The 23,533-nt window shown below is 39.1% G+C and overlaps 1 protein-coding gene across 15 annotated transcripts in view; it reads right to left on the bottom strand.

Moving 5' to 3' along the window:
- pde10a (phosphodiesterase 10A) overlaps positions 1 to 23,533 on the bottom strand; it is a 56,286-nt gene that overhangs the window by 17,179 nt on the left and 15,574 nt on the right. For 6 of the 15 annotated variants that reach the window (XM_023963186.2, XM_023963188.2, XM_023963184.2 and 3 more), the window contains exon 2: positions 9,850 to 9,981. In XM_023963186.2, coding sequence (XP_023818954.1) covers positions 9,850 to 9,981 — 132 coding nt within the window. Of the gene's footprint in view, positions 1 to 9,849; positions 9,982 to 19,605; positions 20,068 to 23,533 lie in introns of those variants that run through there. The other 9 variants (XM_023963190.2, XM_023963191.2, XM_023963189.2 and 6 more) reach the window with 5 other exon arrangements.

Below are 23,533 nucleotides of genomic sequence, written 5' to 3'. Positions count from 1 at the left end.
CCTTACAGAAAAAAATAGGAAATGAAAGCCGCAAGTGGCGCTGTATGGCCCCCTGCCCTTGCTGCACCCTCATTGGCTGAGTGGCTGCTACACGGCCCTCACTCTCTGGTCATGTGACAAACTCATTTAAAAAACAACAACAAAAACCCCAACTTTTCCAAACAGTGGAGTTTCGGTTGGATTTTTCTCCAAAGCAACCATTCCACTATTTGGTCTCCTGGGTGTGACAAACAGGTCGATGTATTTTTTTAGAATCTGTAAAAGTAAAATTTTTGGAATTCTTTGTCAACAAAGGTGTTTGTGAACCACGTGTCAACCACACTCCCAATATGTTCATATTGTTTCGCTCAGCTTGAGCCAATGAGTTCTACACGCCAACGCAAAATCTACAAGAAAAAAAAAAATTGTTTCCCATAGTAGTTTCCAATTATGCTCAAGGTCTTTTTCATTTTTTGTTATTTAAGATGGAGCCCTCTTCCCGAGGTCAAAGGTCAACAAAATTTCACTTGTGGTTATAAATTTAACTTGGTGGCGCCTGTGTCACATTTCTTAAAGATCACTCAAACAAAAGTATTTTGCGAAAAAAAAAAACAAATTTCACGCTTCGTCAAAAAAATGGTCACGCAGTTGTAAGTCGTGTGGCCATCCCATAATATTTCTAAAACTTCCTTTGGATATCCCCAACACGTGTTTTGATTTTGTAAGAGATTTTAGCCCCATTTATTATTTTTGATTATAACATCTCCTATGATGTCTTGAGTTTTTGGCTGTTTTTTTATTTGTTTTTTTTCCGGGGTGGTGGGGTGGTGGGGTTGAGGGGGGGTTCACCATGCCCAAAATTCATTTTCGCCGGTTATTAGGTGTGTGCAAATTTGTGAAATCTTGGCTCAAACAATCTGTTCCTTCACTGCTGCAGGACTGAATGAACGACCAACATGCAGATTGTGCAGCGTGTTCTGTGTGTCCAGGCCACACACCTGCGTTCTATGAATGATAGCTGAGAAGGAGAGCTGTGGAAATAAACCCAATTTGACCATAAAAATCAGAACTTTGTGAAAACATAACAAGAAATGGAATACCCACCATTTATTCTGACTTTTACTACATTCTGGGTTTTTTTCCCCATTTGAATAAACGTCCAGTGCCTCTGTGCCTGTGGTGTTTGGTAGCAAAAGCAACATGTGAAGATGGCTGGTTAACCTCAAAACTATGAGAAGTTTTCTTCTCCCGGGACCAGAGCACTCTCAGGCCCCCCCCATGCAACTTCTTGGCTTTTGCAGAAAGGGAAGCTCAGTTTTACCCCTCTCTCTTCACTAAAAAGAGGAAGAGCGTTCGCTTGCGGGTGGTGGGGGATGGGGCTGCCACTTTGGAGGCAGGAAAACACTGGAAGAAACGTGATGAAGATGCAAAAAGAAAGTGCAGACGCTGCCTCTCAACATCTCTGCAAAGTGTTGCTCAAAGACAAAACCAAGTAAAATGGCGAAATAAAGTAGAACTATTTAGATTAGATTTGAAGATTTAAAAGTTTTGGATGTTCCTGATAAGAAAAGTGATGTTCGCACAAGACTTCATTACAAACATCATGCATGCAATGAATATAAGGTCTTGGCCACACTTTGAAATCCCACTCCTTTAGTATTCAGACTCGGCAAATTTGGTCCGCTGAAAGTGAACCAGAGTTCGCTTCCACTGATAATCTGGACCAAACTTTCTGTCTAATTGCATCCAAGAAGACCCTGGTCCGAAATCAGGAACCGCGCTCTGACCCATCTTTCGAGGTAGTTTGTTTCCAATCAGACTGGCCTCCGGTTCGCTCCGAGTTTCCTCAGTCTGAATACGCTCCGGCCTCAGAGCGGAACAACTGGACCAAAAAGGCCACCGTAGCTGGGCATTACAGGATGTAAACACAGCAATGAAGCAACGATGAAGTCATTGAAATGTGGTCGGATGGATGCAGGCTCAATAAAACAACTTTTTATGTGATACACATTGCTTCTCACTGTTTTCCTGACAATCTATATATCATAAACACTTATCAGCTTTCTTTCTTAGCTGTTTCCTCAGTAACTGCCTTGCAGCATGCCTCCATCGAACCAAAGTAAAGTGTTGTACCTGACTTGATACAGATTTTCAAAGTTGGTCAGCAAAAGATTAAATAAGTTAATCATTCCGCCAAGGATCGCAAAGCGCAAGACTTCCATTATTCCTTCTCTTGTTGCTTCCTGGCCAATGAAAATGGAAGAGATCTTTAGTCACATGGTTTTGTTTACAAGCTTTGGTTCGCAACAGAAATGTCCGGTTGATGAAAGTCTGAATAAACCCTTAGATTATCTTAAAGCTTTTAGCCAAAACAAGAAAAACCTGTGTCGTTGTCTACAACATAGTTGTAGTTTATATGAAATTCAGCCGTCCGTTGGTGCAGAGCAACCCCGCCCCCCTTTCCCCTTCGTGCTGCAGAGAGCTCTCTATTAACACGCTCTCCCGCTAGCTTACCGCCCCTCACAACCCCCCACCTAACATTATCGGGGCAACAAAAATGGATTTGAAATGAAAGCAACTTCGCACTCCACCCCGGAAACAAAGACGTTCCTGGATCTATTTGTCTGCAAGAGGATCCATCAGAATGGAGCAGAGCAAGGAGCCTGTAGGTCTTCCCAGCGTATTTTCTACGTCACAAATAAGATCTTTTTCAAACTGCAATTTTTTCATTTGCCCCGGAATTCGCGATTTGAAAAAAGAAGACATACTGTACATTGCATACATACAAACATAGATATAAACGCCATATTTTCATTGGAATGGGCCCTTCAAAGATAAAATCTGATCTGACCAGTCGTCTGGTTGGAGCACTTACATTAGCTTTTTTTTCTGACACACTATTAGCAGCTGCAGCATGCAGTGCTCTCCTGCATGCTTTTCCCTAGAAACCATACTTGGATGCACGTTTGGTCATTGTTTTGTTTGGTGCATGCAAAGAAAATGTACAGACTGCGACCTTTCTTGCAGCCGGCATAAAATGAAGGGACAATTCGCATGTCCCACCTGGCAACAATAACATCTTGGTTTCATCAGACGGGTGTCATGGGATCAACTCATGCGGGACAGGTACTCCTACAGCTGGGAAAAGCGTTACACTCCAGGTACAGTCTTCACGATCCGTCTGTACCCCAGAATGTGCTCACTGTGCGCACATGGAGAGGCGCCGACAGACATCCCGTATTTTTTTCAGAAACCTTCTTCTGTTTTTTAGGAAAACAGAGCCCGTCGAGAGTTTCTTAGAAAATTTGTTGTGAACACTAAACACCGCAGTCTCAGGGAACTCCTGAGCCGACTTCTTCTGGAGGAGCTTGTCACACAAAAGACGGAGCGTAAAAACTTTGACAGTTTGTGCTGCACAATTTTGACACGAGGCGTCATCATAGGACCTGCAAACATCTTCTGAGTACAGCTTGTGCCGCACTGTGTCCTGATGCAGGGCGTTAAGATCAGAAATGGTCGATTGTTAAAAGCGGTGGAAGGTTTATGCCGAAAATGAGCAGAATTTACGACAGTAAGGGGTGCCTTTTTGACTGTAGCGGCTCATTCGTAAGACTTTGTGTTTACATGCTGTGTTAAAACAGTTGTGGGCAGCCACAGGGGAATGAACTGACACTAAAAAAAAAAGAACGTAGAAGAAGAGATTGAAGAAGAAGAGATGAGGGATTCAGTCTGATAAAAAGTCAGTCAAATAATTTCCTCACGACACAGGAATAATGGGTCACTGTGCATGTTTATTGTAGATGTTTTTTACATCAAAAGCTAACCCATTTTCTGTTAGCTTTTAATGTAATAATCTATAGTTTTCCTCAAACAATTGTCAGTTCTGTTTAGTTTTATTCACAAATTGTGTAAAATTATTTTATTTACAAAACAAAAACAGTTTTAGAATGGAAAATTTACAAAAATAAATCAGTGTTTAATGGGATTGTGCTAAATTAGCAATTGAATCAGGATTTTCCAAACTGAAACTGCATTTATTCAGTATATCGACCAACGACTGTATATGGGAAGTGGACCGAGTGAGTGTGACGTCACCCAATGGGTTACTTCTGGCTCCAACAAAATGAAGCAATTTTTTTGTGATATGGATGCCGCCATGTTGGAGCCAAATGATGTCAGTAAGCAACATTTCTATTACAACCATTCTCGCCAATCTGTAGTGACCTTCTTGGAAGTCCACACTCCTGCCACTTGAAAGTGGGATACACTCTGTCGAACATTTTTGAACTTTGGACGTGGGGACCAGCAGGCTCCACCCACTTTTACTGGGGAAACTGATTGGTCAGTTCATAACCCAAATAACTTTAAACCCAATAACAAAAAACAAGAGTATTATCAAGAACATGTTAAAGATAAAGGGATCAGAGCAAGAATGGTTATTCTGACCAATAGAATGACTGAGGAAAAGCTATTTATTTCTCTGTAGAAGTCTTTGGGATTTTGGCTTCTTGGAGCCAGCAATCACTCCAATTTAAAAAAATATATATAACCAACTAGATAACTGGATTAAATTAAGTATAAAGAAAACTTTTTATGTTTTTTTTTGTATTAACCCAACATCTAATAAGTTTGCTTTCCGAAATTTTAGTAGTGGTACTGACTGTGACCCATAAAAGATAATAAACAGGCACAGAAACACACTTCCAACAGTAAATTTGAATGTCATTTCCAGTTTTTGACATCTACCTTATGCATCCATTTGGAGTTAAGCAACTTGTAAAGTTTAGGACAGATTTATGAAGTACATCCTAAATCAACTTTTATGGTGCTTTTGGAGACCTCAAGTCCTTACAGCATCACCTTTTGTGCATTTATATAATCAGCTTGTTGATGAACAACGCTGAATCTATAAATTGACCCCTTGACGCCTGAATTTATTTCTACTCATTAAAAAAAAGTGGTTTCTTATAGATACTAAAGAAAAAATTTGCTTTCAAGTAGTTAATGCAACTTTTGGGCAGAAATGGTTTGATGCATATTTGCATCAGAAGGCATTCAGAGGTTAAAGAACACATTTATTTAACCAAAATTATACCACATAATTTTTATTTCACTTGAAATTTGATCCTTGGAATGTTGTATATAGTTGTCCTATTGACGTCTTTTGATGCAAGTATGCAGGAAATCACTTTGGCTCCAAAACTACTTTAGTTTAGCCTGTACTTGAAAGCAGTGCAAAATGACAACATTTACTCGTCGAAATAGTGTAACATGCTGAGAAATATCAGTGAATTCTTAGAGGAAATTCTAAAGTAGAAAAAAAAAGTTGAAAAAGGTTATTATCCATCCGTTTTCTTAATCTGCTGTATCCCTTTCGGGGTCATGGGGTCGCCGGAGCCTGTCTCGGTTACTGATGGGCTAAAGATTGCCATTCTTTTGCAAAGCCAACATGCCCAATTACACAAATTCACACCCAGGTTCACCAATTAACCTATGAAGCATGGTTTTAGATTGTGGCCAGGAGAAAAAAACATGCATGCACAGGGAGAACTTGCAGACTCCACACAGAAAAGCCCCAGACAAGGGCCTTTCTCGCTGTGAGGCGAGAGAGCCAACCACTGTGCCAGCGTACAGCTTCAACCGAGGGTTAATGGAAGAAGAATGTTTGCTCCCGGAGAAGCATCTTTAAAAAAAAAAACAAAACATGTCACCAGCTGGAAGGATCTTCGTTTATTGTTTCAGTGTCAATACTTTATAAAACTGTTAAAAAAGACAACAGGATGGAGTTTCACAATAAAAGTCAAAGTCTGGACCCATTCATTCACCGTTAATGGTTTAGAAAAAGCTCCTCCGTTTTCAGGATTCTGCTGGATGCAGCAGCTGAAAGACCATTTAAGGTGTTCAGACTGGTTCTGCTGCATGAGCCGCTCATAAATGCAAAGCAAAAAAACTGCAGGTATTAGAGAAAAACATTTTTTTTTTTGTCTTCTTTGATAATCTGCAGCAATAATCTGCAAATTAACATTTTGACAAAGCTTCTTTAAAGACAAACGGCTTTGGGTCCATTAAATCCGCAGAGGCTTTTCTGGCAATAAAAGGCAAGAAACACAATCTTGACAAACACACACATTTGTGTGTGGATGTGCAGGCAAGCTGATTTATGTAATCCAATGTTGTCCATCACATGATAAGTGAGAACAACACTGGCTGCAGGGATTGCTTCCAGGAATCAGAGGCTATCTGAGTGACGGTCACATGATGGCAGAACCTGATGCTGCTGCGCTCACAAAAAATATTAGATCAGTCGCATCACCAAGAGGTGCGACTTCAAAATATATCATTTAAATGTATTAATTCACTCAAACACACCATCTTCCTTTAGGATGATGGGGGGGGGGGGGGGTGAATACATAAAGCATTTCAGCCCCCAGCTCTCCTACTATCCGCCTGCTGAGGGAGCCAGGAGTTAGACAGCGATGGTCGTTTTAATGGATATGGACAGAGGGAGGAAGCCTCAGAAAGGCTGAGCAGTGGAGCCAAACTGTCTGCCAACGTGGTTGAACAGAAGATTTACAAAGCATTAAAACAGACCAACACGGGGGCTGGCCGTGATGTGCTTAAGGACTTAAAAATAAATAAAAACAGCAAATAAACTTAGCCTAAAAAAGGCAAAAATGTTTATCTGAATTTAACAAAGTAAAGGCATGCAAACAAAGAATAAGAAAATATTAACAAGAAAAACTGAAACAATTAGAAAACAGGAATATATATATATATTTTATTTGATTTTTTTTCTTTGTGATCCAGAAAAAAATATATAAATTTTTTCCTCAGAAGTTTTGGATGGACTATATTTATCTTTATATGTGTAGATGAATCTGAGATTGAATGTTTATTGGAGAGGAAACAGGAATATATATATATATATATATATATATATATATATATATATATATATATATATATATATATATATATATATATATATAATAGATAATAGGTAGTGGGTGTACAAGGTGTACTAATACAATTGATTCTATTTATAACACTTTTACTTCTTTTCACTCCCTATGCAATTTTTTCTGTTTGGTCACCAGAAGTTATATATCTAAAAGAAAACATGATTATCATCATCATCATCATCATCATCATGTGCGAGCTCAAGGAACTTGACATCCCTCTATTTGGAGTCTTTACTTTACTGAATTAATTTTTTTCCCCTACAGTGACAAGTATGGCCCAATCCCTCATATTTAGCGCGAGCTAAGTTTGTAATTCCTCGTTTAATTCTCATTTTTGTACCATTTATAATGTTGAACTTAAAGTTCTCAAACTTTTATCCCAATTAAAATATACTACGCTGTTGAAATAAATTCTTGTTGCATTCGGACCTTTCTTTCTGCGGGATATCAAAGCCATCAACATGAATGGAAACGTTTAATGCAGCAGCTTCTATAGATGAAACTGCTGCTTTTTTATCCCAGAGCTTCCTCATCAGCACCGCTTTACATCCAGTTCTGAGTAAGTGATACGGTTGGAAAAAAACTATAATTACTCTCAAAAGTCTGTTAAGCTCACTGAAGCCATTTTTACCCCAACAACATGATAATCAGATGTAAAAGAATATTACATGGATTCTCTTTTCCTGTTTCCTCCTCTTCCTCCACTAACACACTTCAGCTCAGTGGTAATGAAGAGCAATTATTGGACCTGCAAGTTTCACATCTTTGCAGTGTTGTACGGTGGCCCTGAAGGCCAAATCAAATCCACAATCCACGCAAAAAACATTTTAAAGATCCCAACGACCACTAAAAACGCAAAACGAATAAAAACCAAACAACTAAAACTAGCAAAATAAAAAGTCAAAACTACTTTTTTCCCAAAAATGTATCACTACGGGATTTTAAGGTATTTATCTAGGAGGAAAAGCTCACATAGTACATTTCATTGAGTGATCTTAACAAAATTTCACCCATGTGCCAACTGGTTAAGTCTACAACCACAACAAAAGTTTTGTTGACCTCTGACCTTGGTAAGAGGCCATCATGAATTTTCCCCACAACAATTCTCTTTTAGTACCTTCTACAAACTCAAAATCCTCCTAGCTATTTCAACAACAACTATTTGAACGGCGTCGGTGTGGCGGACCTGGCAAAAGTAGCGTTCCCTTTTTGCTCAAACAAATTTTTTACCGTACTATTGTAAAGATCTAAAACAGGGGGGGTCCAACTCATTTTCACTGAGGGCCACATCAGCATAGCGGCTGTCCTCAAAGGGCCAGATATAACTTATACATGTAACTAAATGTAATGAAAAATAAATTTAACTACTCTTTAATGTTAAATAATTCATTATTTATTTATTATAACTTTTTCAAGTGACAATTACAGTTGCGCAGAAAACATGTTTGCTTGTTACTCTAGCATAAATCCTTTTACATTTGATTCTGTCAGGTTACAGTGTATGAGTCCTAATGTAAAGTTGCCCAATCAGATATTTCTTGTCCGATTCCCCCTAGATATGAATAAAAACACACCAATTTTTATTTTTTATTGTAAGAAATTAAAAACTTTTATGTTCTTGCGGGCCACACAAAATGACATGGCGGGGCCTTGAGTTTGACACATGTGATCTAAAACATGAATCATTGGGTCAAGCTGAAAGAAATGATATGATGTGAACACATTAGGAATGTGGGTGGGGCCAACAAAAAACTCTGTTGCCAGGGAAATCCATAAATTATAATAAACTTCTCTCAAAAAATTACATTGACCTGTTTGACCAAAAAGTAAAATGGTTGCTATGGAGATAAAACCAACAGGGAATGTTTTCCTTTTTTGTTTGCTTTGTTTGTTTGATTTTTGAATGATTTGAATAAAGAAATGCAATTTTCTATATAAATGTCCTCCATCATCAGAAAAATGGCACAAGAACATCACCAAAAACGCCATTTTCATTGAGTTTACTTGTTTACCTTCATATTTGTTCCTACACAATTACTTTTACAGCTAAATTTTAAAAAGCAGCAGACTCATTTAAAGACATGGGCTCTAATGGCACTTTAGGAACTGATCATAGAAGCAAAAAAAAAAACAACCCAAAAAAAGCCTTTTCATTTAGCTGTAAGACGAGCTTTGAGAGGCAACGCTCCGCTGTTGCAGCCGCTTCATCTGCTCTGACGTGAACAACAAGGGTGAAATTAGCCATTTTCACTTGGCGCCAGCAAGAATTATTAGATGATTTTCGTCTCCTGGATATCTGTCGCTGCGAATAAAAAAAAAGTCCTGGGGTGGCAGCCCAAATAATAAAACACAAAAAAATCTGCTTCAAAATATGACAAATCGTCTCGCAGTGTCCTCCCTCCATGCACCCCCCCCCCCAGCCGCCAACACTAACACCACTATCCCCACTCCTCCCATGGGCCTCCTTCAGCCGGCTGCATGTCTCTGGAGGTCGCCTCTGACGTCAGCAGCTCGGCTGGGCAGAGTGCCAGCCCTGTGGGCCCTTGATGGATGTGGTTGGTCTCAGAAGCGTTGGACTGTGTGTGGAGCGCACGGCGCGAGCTCAACTCGCCTCACTGGAAAACATCTAATGACCTGTAAACACCAGACTGGCCCGTTCTCTTTTCCTGTCCATCACAAATGAGGGATAATTTAAAAAAAAAAACAACAAACACGTGAAGATGGGCCTCAAATAGAAACCCTCGTCGGGGATTCAAAAGTTAAAAAAAGAAAAGGTTTTTACAGAAATGGCAGAGCGGCCTTGACGAACTGAAATCTGCTGACCAATCCGAAGCTGAACTTGCATAAGTCTGTGCGCGTATGTGTGCGTGTGTGTGTGTGTGTGTGGGGGGGGGGGGGGGTGTTGTACCTGCAGGCCTGCTGCTGCTCTTCCTCTTTAGCCATCTGTCCAACGTCTCTGCACTCACGCTCTCCAACACGAACTCATCCAGCATCTGCGGGTGCAGTGAGAGGTAGGCCTTCACTTTTTCATCTGTCAAACCTGAAGAGCAAAATGCAAAACATCTGTTGGTTCTTGAATTACACCGTTTTTTGTGACTAAGCAAATCTCTGGAAGCTCCAGAACTGAAACACATTGTGCCTTTGGTTAAAAAGTGCCATCAAATTTAACGAAACCACAAACACAAAATGTGATTATTTTTTTTTAGGTTAAACAGCAACTGGATTTTTTGGCCCCTTTCCTTTTCTGTTTAAAAGGTTTTGTGTAAGTAAAGTTTAGAGGAGCTAGATCCCTCGTGTTTACTGAAAAAGTCGGATCCGTTGGGAATACGAGCCCTGAAACAAGCAGGGGGATGAAGGAGAACTCCGTTGTTCCTAATAGGCAGTAACTCGCTAAACGCCGCTGTTTACTGGCTTTCTTTTTAAGCCATTTACCGGACCGCCATTGAGAAGAAGCTATTTTTGAGACAGTCTGAGATCGCCATGATGCAAGTTAGATGGGATGGAGGTCCTTTGTGTCCGTGTTTAAGCCAGAGATGTGAGAAGCCAGCCTCAGTGTCAGCTTCTCCCAAGTCAATCAAACTAAATGGTAAATACTGTATCTTTCAGAGCACAAGTCACTGTTTTTTTTGCATAGTTTTCCCAGGGGTGCGACTTATATGTGAATTAAAAGCAAATAAATATTAGCTCATCCATTTGTAATTTTGCCACTAACAACCGATTTCCCTCTAGCGGTTGTTGGTGGGAAACTACCGCTAGAGGGCAGTATAGGTGTGTCTTTCAGTATTGGCTACTGACAGCAACGCAGAAGAAGTGCCGTCCAAAGCAAACAAGGAGGAGAATCTGATCGTTCTCCTACTGAACTTTGATTCTTTTTTTTTTTTTTTTGCATCGGGACATTATTATTCTTTGTTTTTATTTTTCCTTCCTCTGACTAATAGCAAGTCATTAAACTGGATTAAAAAAGATGTGGAAGTACCGCTGAAAGTGCCATTGAGATGCAGTTCCTGCAGTACATGATAGTAAACATCACCGTAAAAAACAACTGAAAGATCTCAGATGAGAAAACGTGTTTACCAATGCAGAGCTCTTCAAAATAAATTAAACCTCGTCTAATCATTTGTGTTTTCGGTGCATTTTGAATACTGTCAATGCTTCAGAGTAGCAACGAGGCTAAAAACTTGACCGTAGCTCCTCCCACATGCTGCGGGAGCGCTTAGTTTATGAACATATTTTTTGGACAAGCCTTGTATTTGACGTGCGTCTAAAGTGGCAGCGGACGCTAAATTGATGCTCGTGGATAAAGATCGATGCAGTAGATGCAAATTTGAGGCGTGAATCACATTTGGTGCAGCATTACGCCAGATTTGTTCATAAGCCTTGCGACTTATTCGCCGGAGCGACTTATACTTTGGAAAAATGTATTTAAAAGGATATTTAACATAATATCCTGTTATGAAACACATGGATCTCAGCAGAACAAGCAGGAATGTGAGCAACACAGTGCATAAATATCAGAACCGTGACTGTCGACAGGCAAGGAGGACATTCTGGAAATAACAATACTGCATAAAAACCTGACTTTAAAGATTGAATTTAAATTCAGACTAAGTACAGGATCTTTTAAAAGATCCTTGGGTGTTTAACCGAAGGCGAAGTGCAGAGGTAGGGTCAGGTTGGGAAGGGGGGTGGAGGACCCTGCAGTCTGACGCTGTCCAGACACGAGACACGGCTCTTCAAGTGAGCTATGCCTCACGAGACTCCTGGCCGGCTCTGACGCAAATCGGCAGAATACGGCTTCATAAATCAAAAAAAAAAAAAGAAGAGAAGAAGGAGAAGAGGAAAAGTGATGTGGGGAGTGGGCTGACAGAAGCTGCAGGGGACGGAGACGCACACGGAGGGAAGCGCTGCAGAAAGAGCCTTACGACTTTGTGCTATTTGAAACACAAAGAGCGCTCTGTGATTAGCAACACCACAAAGAGAAGGGAGAAGAAGAAAAAACAAGGACACAGTGTAAATTTATGACTACATGTTTTTATTCCAAAAAGACCCCAAAAATTATGAAGCAATCATATGTGCGCATGTGAACAAAAAAAGTGAAATGTCCTATTTCTTTTCTTTCTTTTTTAGTAGAGTTTTGTAACCGAACAGAGGTCCCCTTTTAAAAACGGATTTCAAAATAAAAGTCCACACCAGCAGAACAAACTGGAGACCAACAAAGAGAGGAACTTTAGAACAAGAACCACAAAATAGCATAAAAGTCAGCAGCATTTATATATGAAAGTATTAAAAAGGAAGAAAAAAAAATCATGGAAGGATATTCATTAATATATAAATACTGATACACATAAATACACTTGGCTGTGGTTTGTTTTCAGCTGTAAATACAAGACATCTGCGCTTTAAGGGATCAGTGGAGTTCCCACTCACTAGTATTTCACTTTAATTTAACAAATCCAAGAGGTTAAACTTTTTTCCCCCCAAATGTTTTTTTTCTAAGATTTAAACTTAACCCATAAGACCCCAGACACATTTTCCTTCAAAAATAAAATTATGTGGGACACATTAAGTAGAACATATTTAAGCTGTTTTATTTGTTCGCTTTTATTTTTTTTATATGTTGAAATTAAAGTAGTGATCAGTTTTATTTTTTTCCATTTTCATTCTTATATAATATTACTTATGGACCTTCCTGTCACGGTGCCTGTGTCAGCCACCTCCCCCTCCCAGCTCACCTGCTCCATGTTCTTCCATTGTCTATTGTGTGTTTTATATTTAATTATAAACAGAAAAAGACCAACACTTTTGTGCACTTTGCATAGAAAAGCAGGTGATTCCAAATTCTTAAGTCAAGTAGTTTTTTTAAGGATAGACACACAAAAATCTAATTTTAATAAAATTGTGTGATTTGTGCAATAAAGGCACATCTTTTTTTCCATTTTTTGAGGAAAGAGGGATTTCTAACTCTTTATAAATGTAAAAACCAACAACATTAACGTAAAAAAATTAACTTAAATAAGGTGAAGAAATGTTTTCATGCAAGACGTTAGATTTTACTTTCCAAGAAGACTTAGAATAGCTAAATTAAAGTAAAAAATTTGCTGTATGTAGAAAATAACCTTAAACATAGATAATAATATATTATGTGTAAAAAAAAAAAGATTTTAATTGTTTTAGTTTTAAAAAAGGACAAGGAAATAACTACAATCTGCAAATAACCTCTTAAATCTGATCAGAAATGTCCCAGAATAAGGATTTTTGACTTTTAATGGTTCATAAATAAAAAAAAGGCTGTGTAACAAAATAAAAATACCAATTATTAGTTTATTTAAAAATTTTCATATTGAACCTTTTTTTATATAACTTTCATGATTACAAAGAAAATAACCGTAAATAACTTTGATCTTAATGCTGTTTAAATGTTTTTTTCAACAGAACTGATGTTTCACTTTGATCCTTGAATATTTCTACCTCGATCACAAAGTTATACAGATGTAAAAAACTGTGAAAAATATTTGTAGACGCATTTAAAACTCCTTTTTACATTCAAAGTCTACAACTAAAACAGTTTGGTTAAACTTAAAAAACGAGGGTTATGGTTAAAAACACTTGATAAACTTAATGTAACTTATTTTCATGGTAATAACACAACATATTTTCATATTTTTAGACAAGAAACAAATTATTTTATATTTCTGTCATTAGTTGACTTTCTGTCAACCCTGTTTGCACATTTCAAACTTTTCCTTGGATTCTGTTAGCACTTTCAAGCCAAAGCTCAACCTGATGTGGCCAAAGAAAAAACGACAGGAGGATGGGGGTTTTGCAGCCTGCAGCCATGCGGAGCCCACATGCTGCCGTCCAGAAGGGTTAACCCTGCTGGAGCCGCCCAAAGGAGAGCCTTCGCCAGCAGAACGCAAACTTTTATTTTGTCAAGAATCAGGACGACTTCCTTTTCAACAAACTGAAGGTTATCATGAAATGTGAACAGGATGCAAAAGCAGGGGCAAGGAGATGCAGTGCATTTATGCGGGGCAAATCTCAATACATAACATGAGGCGAAACAACCCATAATGCAATGTGTTGCTAATGAAACGACAATACAGCTGCTCAGACAACTAAATAACTGCTGGATGGAATAAAAAGCCAAACAAGGGCCAGATCTGTGTATGTAAATATGGCTCTAGCCATTACAATGCAATAATTAGTCCAGTACCCAGCATGCACCTCTAACAAGCACTGATTGGCCTGACCACAGTAAACATTTCAGCAAATGTCCAGCTCAGACTTGCACAACTGCCCCTTCACCCGCTGAGGTTTATCCAGATCTGACTTGTCGTTTAATTATGAAAAGGTAGGGGAGCCAAAGGATCATTTTCTAAAGCGTTTTTTTGAAAAGACTGCAAAAAAAGTCACTGTACCTAAAGGAAAAAGGCGGAGAAACTTTTACTTTATCTGCGTTTCCTTGACTTTATAGCAATCTTTTCAAGAAAAATACCTCTACCTTAAGGAAATGCAGACAAACTTTTAAATTAACTGCTTTTCCTTGACCTTTTTTTGCAGTCTTTACAATAAAATGTGGAAAAACGTTAAATTTTTTGCACCACAATGAATTGTGACTATAAATCAAATTTTAAAGTTAAGAAGTTTACTTTAAATTTTGTTCAATTTAGAAAGTTTTTAAATGAAGTCAAAACTGTGTTTTAGTTAAAATATTGCGTTTAAAGTATTTTTTCATTAATTCTGACAGAAGAATGAAAAGTTTAAGTCATAAAAAGTCCCTAAAAGATGCCCTGAACTGTTTGGTAAGTTACTGAAAGTGTGAGGCTGTTTTCTTCTTTTTTCTATTCGGTGTTTAAAACATTTTAAAGGCAGGAAGTAATCAGGTTAAATTGCTGCTCCTACCAACAGCCAGGCTCACAGAGTTACAAAATAAAGTTCCGAAATTAGAAGGAGAACAGAAAAGGTCGTCAGACTTAGTCACACGGATGTTCTGGCAAACTTTGAGCAGAATTTGTGAATGCAGCACCAAATAAGAAGTTTGTAACGTCTTCCTTCTGCTCTGCAGAACAGACCGAGTCAGTGAGCAGCCGCAGTTCCACAAACAGTGGTGAGATTGAAGCCTTTCGGCTTCTGACCGAAGCTTAGCGCAGAAGTTTTCTGCAGCTGACTAAGACTTGGGTTTCCTGCATTCATGCAGCCAGCTATTGTTGCATAACACTTATCTTGACACCACACCCTGGGACGAGGAAGGGAAGGCCAAACAGTCTGTCTGGGTCTGTGCACCCTCAAACCCAGCTCCGCTCACGACACAACACCTTTTTCTGGACCCAACGCACGTTGGAAATCCTCTGCAGAGGCAGCACCAGCTGCTGGACTTCAAGTGGAATTTCAGGTCCTATAGAACAAGTTCAAATCCTGAAAGTCAAATTCCATTTGTTTGTTTTTTATTAACCGGGCTCATTGTGATTTTATAAGGAGAGTGTAAAACACTTCCAACAAAATGTGCTCCCAGTATCTCAACATTGGAATAAAGATCTGAGTCACTCGTGTATTTTGTCTTCAATCTATCCCAACAGGACTTTGAGTCCACCTTGATTTTACTTTGTGTTGTCCGATCATTTAAAATAACTTTTAGAGCAGGGATTTGCAAATAGGAGGATCTTACTTGACACAGGATGTATTTTATTTTGAAAGGAAGTAATATGTGCCGCTGCCTCTCAAAAGGAAAGTAAGTTAGAACTGTTATGTATAGGCAATTATAATAAGCTACATGTTATAAACGGGCAGCTTAATGGTCACAAAATCACAAATAAAGAGCTGTTTTCTAAACAGTAACTTTGACTTTTGATCACCAAGAAACTAGACCATTTCGATCTTTTAGCGTTAAGGGTTGCAGACTTGTGTTCTTGAGAAACAAAAGAAACATCTGCGCCTTTCAGACACACCAATCAGCAAAAACGCAGAGGAGTCGGGCAAAGGCAGGAAGAGAACCTGCAGCAGGACTCTTAAAACTCTGCAGAAAATTAGCGTTATAAAAAGAAAATAAATGTTGACATTTTTCTGTGTGCCTTGAGTTTGTCGTGTTCGAATAATTCCAGCTACACCAGTTACATAACGATACAACTTAAAAAAGGTTTTCATCCATTTTTAAGGACTTTTTAAAGAGAAAACCTTTTAAAGCTACTTTTTTTCCATGCAGTTCTATTAAGGTTTATTAACAGTGAAGTTACAGGAGCTTTTTTCTGATTCATCTGTTGTCCTAAATGCTCCAAATGTATATTTATGACACTTATCTACAAGAATTTGTAAAATCAGACGCATTGACTTTTTTTAATTTAGAAACTTTTTTCAGTGTATGTGTTCTAGGTCTAGAGTAGTACATTTGTTAAAAAAAAAAAAACATTTGAAATTTCACATCCCGGTGTGCAAGTTTGCTATAGATTTAAGACAATACAGTCAAAAAATGTTTAGGAAAAGAGGAAATTGATTATAAATTCAATCAGTTTGCACATTTTTGAACCAAATAGCATCCTAAATGCAGATCAGATGCCTAGTTTTATAGTTTTTAATATGTAAAATCATCCGGAATTTCAAAATAAAAGTATTTTCCAGCTTTTCATACAAGGCTGAAGGATCAAAAAAAAAATCTGATCCCCTTTTAACTTTTATTTATAAAATATCGAATAAAGGGTCATTTTGAGCACAGCTGGGCCAGCCTTCACTCGCCTCTCCTCCTCTTCATCGTGCTCGGACGCTCAGGGCCGGGCCTAAACGGAGGCTCCACAGCGTTCCTATCAGACAGCTGAGAGTCCCTATCTACGGCTCAGGCCTGACCCCGACAGCGTTCACTGAACAAGACGTTGGTCTTCTGCGACACACAGATAAAAAAAAAAAAAAAAAAAAAAAGCACTCCAGAGACGAGGGGAAAAGACCCCTTCTACGGAAGCGCCATCCACCTGGCACAGAGTCAAGGGCGAGCTGCCAAGGTATTACTTTTCACTTTCCTGACATGAGACTGAAGCAGAACAGAGGGGAGGCTGGGGGTCTGCTGTTGGCCGCATGGGTTAGAGAGACTTCCTCGCCAGGAGGTGGGAAGAGCACGAGGTTCTTATCTACGAAAACGCTGGCGTCCAGTGTGCAGGTAGCGTACCACCCGTCAGGTGTAGGGGAGAGTGCAGGACGTTTCAGCTCATGTCACCGCAGAGGCTAAACCGGGGGTCAGCGACCTTTAAGGAGCCATTTGGTCCAGTTTTCACATTTTTACAATCATTGAATTGTAAAAGTGTTTCGTTTTTCTATTAAGAGTATCTTCTTTACTATTGATAGCAGCACTTGACAGTTGTCTTTCAAAATAAAGTACATCCTGTGTCAAATCAGATCCTCCTGCAGCAGATTTACTTGCAAGAAAGGAATAACATGACATATGCCATCATTTTGATGACAAATAGGTGCTATTGTGCGGTATAGATGAGAATATGTGCTTAATTTAAGTAGGTCATTTCATATTTTGTCACATCTCTAGCATTTTTAAGAGGCTCAATGGAGGGGTAAGAGAGCTGCATGGGGCTCAGGTTGGGCCAAATCAACACCAAAGGTCCCAAACTAAGAGAATGATATGTCAGTGTGGATCTGAACACTATTACAACCCCCCCCCCCCCCCCGCCCCCCCCCCAAACACACACAGCCGCATCAATTGTAGTCCTCAAACGTACACACCTCTCACTTCAATGCATCTTTTCCACATGCATACTTTAGAACATAAACAGCTGCAGACAGCAGACTGAGACACAGATAAGCCCCCCCCCCCCCCCCCATCTACAGGCCCCCCAGTGAAGCTCTCTCTCTCTCTCTCTCTCTCTCTCTCTGTTGCTGCATTTGCATTCATGAGGGGTAAACTTCACCGAAAATAAACTGTTTGGGGCATTTCCGATAACAGCTGTCACTCCGGCGTTCATGACACGTAAAGATGGATTCGTCCTGGAAAAAGGAAAAAATGAGGCTCGTGTTCAACCGTTCCACATGTGGGCTGATGTGTAGAGAGGGGCCTGTGGGGACTCAGTAATGAGAACCACAGATCCCTGCTTCATCTCCAGAACCGTGTTCTTTTAGAAGCTCTGTCACCAGAACCAGTCGAAAAGAGGCGCCCCCCCCCAGGTCTTTCACCCCACACATTACCATTCCCTAAACTGCAAAACAATCCATGTTCCTAAAGTCCAAACAAAACAAAAACTCTAATATATTTAGTGGCTGCGCTGGGAGAAGACCTCGGAGTGTCAGGGAGGCCATGCGGTGCAGCAGGAAATCTCTAATGTGAGCACTTCCTGTCTGACAATGCAGCCTTCTTCCCTCAACTCGACAATAACCAATTGCGTTTGAAAATGCCTGACAGATCGCATTAGGGGCTGACCTCGCGTGACCTCCTAATGCACAAACACATGCATTTTGCTGAACCCGGAGCAACGACGTCTCCGGAGTGATTTACAGCTGAAATTCAAATGGAGTGTGAGGCGTTCCTGACAGGCTGAAGTGGGTTTTGCTCCTGCAGGATGGGACAGTCCAGCAGGTAAAATACACTATTTTTGTGATAAAATGATAATTTTATGCAACAACAAAAAAAAAAACCACATTCTCAGATTAACAAAAAAAATAGTCAAAAAATGATTTGCAAAAATGACTGCTTTTCAAAATAAAAGCAAACACAAAAATAAAGTGGAGCACCTGGCTCCAGCACCTGGAGCCGCACATATCCGAGGATGTTTTGTCAATTCTTAAAGGACGTAAGCTTTCTGAAATCTGACATTCTTGTCCTTCTTTTAGTAACACATGAGGGCAGTAAACCAACATAGTTGCACTTTTTTTTTTTTTAGCTGTGTTTACTTTGGCATCATTCTGTGTCCCGGGGTTCAAACTCTACGAACCCATTACTGCAGGGTTGCCCTTATGAAGCTCGCTGGAGGTGCCACAGAAAACAGCTGCAAGCAGACATGATTCATGTGCACAGACACGGTTACAATCACAGAACGCCAGCAAATGAATTACATGAGCTCTGAAGTTTAAACACCTGCATGAGAAAGCAACACTACATATAAATATTTCCAGACTAATGTGTTTTTTCTGTTTCTCTGCTGAAGGAAAATACAGTTGTGAGTGCTTTAAAAGATGAATTTAGTTCATTAAGAAGTGTAAAAATGTGAACTTTTATTTATTTTTAGTTAAATAAACATAAGAATTGATAAAGTTATAGCTTCTTTTCAGCTGTTTTAATAAATTACAAATAATATTTTCTTTATGTTGATTTTTTTGCATTTCTTTTGTTTATCTCCTGGCTGTGTTGCCATGATTTGCTGGATGCCTCTTCCACAGCAGACCAGCTTCACTCCAACACTCCAAAACCAAGGTTCTGCGTGACATTTAAGATCCTAAAAAGACATAAACCCCCCCTTTCTGAGCTCCAGTCCCGCGCTGGCCCCCACAGCAGGAGTCCCCACCCATCTCCATCAGCCGTCGGGCTGTCATTCATAAAGTTGGACAGGCAGATGAGGGAAATTACGCACTCTCTCTCCACGCCTGAAGGATCAAACATCCCAGCTGAGCCCGACTCCTGCACAAGTCTACCTTGAAGCATTTTTCACTTTTAGTTAAAAAAAAATGAATAAATACCTACTTGTGCCCAAGAAACAATCCGTTAACCTTCTGAAACAGCTTGTTGAAGACGGACCATCTTCCATGTCGGATATGAGCGCAAAAGAAGAGAAGAGCCTCGGAGAAAAAGTGCGCCTCTGCAGCCGCAACTTGGTCAAAAAATAATTAGAATTAAAAAATAATAATAATAAAAAGCAAAACTAGGACGGGCTAGTGTGGTGGTTTCTGCAGGCTGGTGGCAGGGAGAGCGCTGCGCCGCCGGGTCCCCCCCTCCTCCACCAGCGCTATGACCCAGCACCGCTGGCCGAGGTTAGCTTCAGTCGGTCCGCCTCCCCGGCGTGGTGGCTCCGCTCTGGAAGTGCAGCAGCAGACTGAGCGGAGAGCAGACGGAGGAGCAGAGCAGAATAGAGGCATCCACGCACGGTGACGCACGCTCACGCACGCATACACACACGGAGGGCGGGGAGCGCATCAACTCCAATGTAGCGCTACTGGTAACTTTTCAAAATAAAAACACACGTGTGGTACAACCCACTTACAAAATACGCTTAATCTAATATCAAATTAAAATTAAGAACAGTACTAAAGTTTAATTTATAAAAACGGCAACAAACCTACACATGTTTCGTATAGTCTCATAAAAAAGTATTTTTTCCTAAACAGCAAAACTTTCATCTGAAATGTTGCGGACTTTCATTTCCGGTATTTCTTTCTGCGACTGCGCTTGACGCGTCTGGCCAGCTCCCTTTTGACGTGTGAGAGCTGCTGTTCCTGTTTCTGAATTTGGCTGCTAAAAAGGGGGACCAGCTTCATGCCCAGCGCTGTCCACGTTTCCAGCGGTCACGGAGGGAAAACCACGACCTCCACGGTCACACAAATCACGCAGTTTTTGCAAAACTCAGCTCAGCTTTATAGGTGACATACTTTAAAACAATCAAAACTAACCTACAGGCTGTTTTTTTAAATAATATTAGGCACAAATGATAAACATCTTTGTGTAAAATTAGGAACCAACAATAAATATAAAACATCTAACATGACATAGTTGCATAAATATCATTTTATTAATCTAGGTTAACCACATGATTGTAAGTTTAATTTTTTTCATTTTCTTTGGTGTTTTAAAGGACATTTTTGACTTTCAAAACCAGCAACGACTTAATCTACTGAAGACACACAAGAACCCATATTTTATTCAGAAGAGCCAGCTAAAACAATCCTGACACAATGAGCAAATTATTCATAATATTCTATTGTTCATCTGGATTATTTACATTGAGCAGTAGATTCGGATAAGAATAAAAGCTCCAAACTGGAAGAAACTGGGCTTCCTTCCTGGTGTCCCTCTGCAGATGTGCGCCTGTACCGTCTGCGCTCGGAGCGGCTGAAAGGCTTCGACTGCAACATGATACAGCATAAAGCGACTGCCTCGCAGCTGCAGCATCACATACTGATCATATCGAGACAGAGAGGTGTGGGAGTTGTGGCGTTCTACGTCAGCAAGTGTGACTAACTATCAATTACTGACATTCCAATACTCGTGAGGAGCTGGCACTTCCAGGGGTCACGCACCGCATCGTGTTGCTCTATCAGACAGAGCAGAAAGGTCAGTAAATGTAGGGAAAACAGGGAAATATTTAATACGATCTTGCAAATCGATTTGATCAAGTTAAAAGGCCAAAGGGGAAAATAAAAGTTTCTTTTACATAGTTTTAATGGAAGAAATTGTATGATTTGTCCTATCAGCTCTTCAGTAGCACATTAGCATAAAAGACAGCTTAATTAAACAAAAAAGATGAAATAATTATTTAGCAGTAAGTCTTTAAGTTTGAATCTCTAGTCTAAAATGACATAAAGTATGAAAGGAACAGAAGAATAACTTGTTTTTGTCCATCGCAATACCAGATTTTACAAATCATCTTAAGACCAGAAGTAAAAATCTCATATTTCTAATGGTATTGTTGCATTTTCTGCAAAGGTGACTGAGTTTATGGAAGAACTTGTTTTGGGCAAAACTGTTTGGTTTCAATCTCTGAAAGTTTATCCTTTTCGAGGCGCCGCAGCTCGGACAAAGCTTCCCTCCACTCCGTTTTCCCCGAGCCTTTTGTCGCCTTTTTGCTGCCAAATCGTTCAACTGTTTAAAAAAGACAAGACGAGTGAAACAAACTGAGCACAGCCTCCTCCGTTTCTGCAGAAATCTGCTGCTTTATTGGGATCAGCACTGATCCAAATTGACTGACAGATCCCTTGAGGACACAAAGCAGGTAAACAACACTGCTTTGATGACTGACAAACATGCATTTTGCTCAGTAATCTCACAAAAGTGAACAAAATAATTGCATTGCCCCTGAATATTAGTTTGTCCCTGATAAGTAGCCTTCATAGATTGTTGTCTGTGACATTTCCTACATTTCACAGATTATTTTGCTCCTGAACGAAGGGAGAACTTAATTGTTATGCTGTCATTTGATGTCTTAATAAATTATTGCAAGTTTAACAAAAAATAGAAATTAAATAAAACAATCTTGCCAAACTGATTCTCAGCTTTAAAAAAACACACAGAAGAGAATGCTTTTAAAAGAAAATAGGTGCAAACAGGACATGATGCCGATTTTAACATCTGGTGGAAAAATTTTGCTTGTTCAAAAGCAATTTGAGAACAAGCAGAAAGAGCAGAAAAGTTCAAACCAAACACCAGAATATTTGAAATGCAGGACAAAAAAGAGACTATTCTAAAGTGAACACAGCAGATGCAAAGTCGACAAAAAATCCACACAAAAATAAAGACAACTGTCCTGAAAATGCCAACTGTTGATGGTGACACAGCTTCCATTATAATAAAGTAAACCTGTTTCAGTCTAACCCAATCATTTTAGCTAATAAATATATAGTCATGGTGTCATAATCCTAAATTATTTTACTGGCTGTATTAGTTTTATTTACTATTTTTTACTATGAAATCATTATAAGATGTAAGTGGCTCCATCCAGTTTTGATTTTTTCCGTAATGGAATATATATGTACATATTGTTTAAACATGATGTCTAAATATTATTTTTATCTCAATTTGGAGCTTTTCCACGATCTTCCAAACTGTGCATCTTTGTTATTTCCTCATGTTTTTCATGGTAAATGTTTCATTAAGGAAACCGTTTCTCTCAGTGTTAAATAATAGAAACGAACTGAAAAAGGTTTCTAGATTTCATCAAATGCATGATGAAGAGGAGGGCTTTGCCGCCGAAGCTTTCTCATGTTCACTTTATTGCAGACTATTTGCAAAGATTTTAAACTTTGTTTTTAGACATGAAGGATATTTGAGCAGGTTTTCAGTTGTTTTAACTTTTCCTTGCTTAAGACCTTTCCAAACTCTTCTCAAAATCAGCACTGTCCAAATAAGATTCTCGTTTTGTTCACGTTCGTTCTAAAATGAGTCATTTCCACTTATTACACTATTTTTTTGTGTTACTGTTCATAAAAACTCAAAAAAGTACAAACCATTTGTTCCCAACTAGCAAATGCTTACTTGAATGCTTGTGTGTAACTCCTTTGATATCTGATTACTTGATAATTAAAATGACTTGCTGCACGGACTGATAATTTACTATTTTTTGTGGTTTTCTTCCCAAGATTTGTAAACTTTTGCCCTATTTTTTGACTTTCGCACGGTGAAAAGAGCTACTGCAAAAACTGAATCTTAAGAAATTCCAAGAGAAAAGAAAAGTTCTCTTAATTTTTGTCTTGCAAGAAAACTAATCTTATCAAGAAAGCATAATTTTAGTTTAAGAAAACATGTTATAGTGAGTAGTATTTTTTTTCCATTAATTTTTGGTAAGATTATTTTTCTTTCCCCATTGGCCTTTTTGTTGCTGCTTATTTCAAGAAAATTTTCCAATTTTAGAAATTTCTGACGTATTTCTAGCCTTGTTTTTAACATTGAGAAAAAAAAACGC

This window comes from Oryzias latipes, chromosome 15 (assembly GCF_053564925.1).
Source record: "Oryzias latipes strain Hd-rR chromosome 15, Olatipes_Hd-rR_3.1".
Taxonomy (NCBI): domain Eukaryota; kingdom Metazoa; phylum Chordata; class Actinopteri; order Beloniformes; family Adrianichthyidae; genus Oryzias; species Oryzias latipes.
Note: the sequence above shows the minus strand (reverse complement) of the source record. Positions and strands in the feature narration are given on the sequence as shown.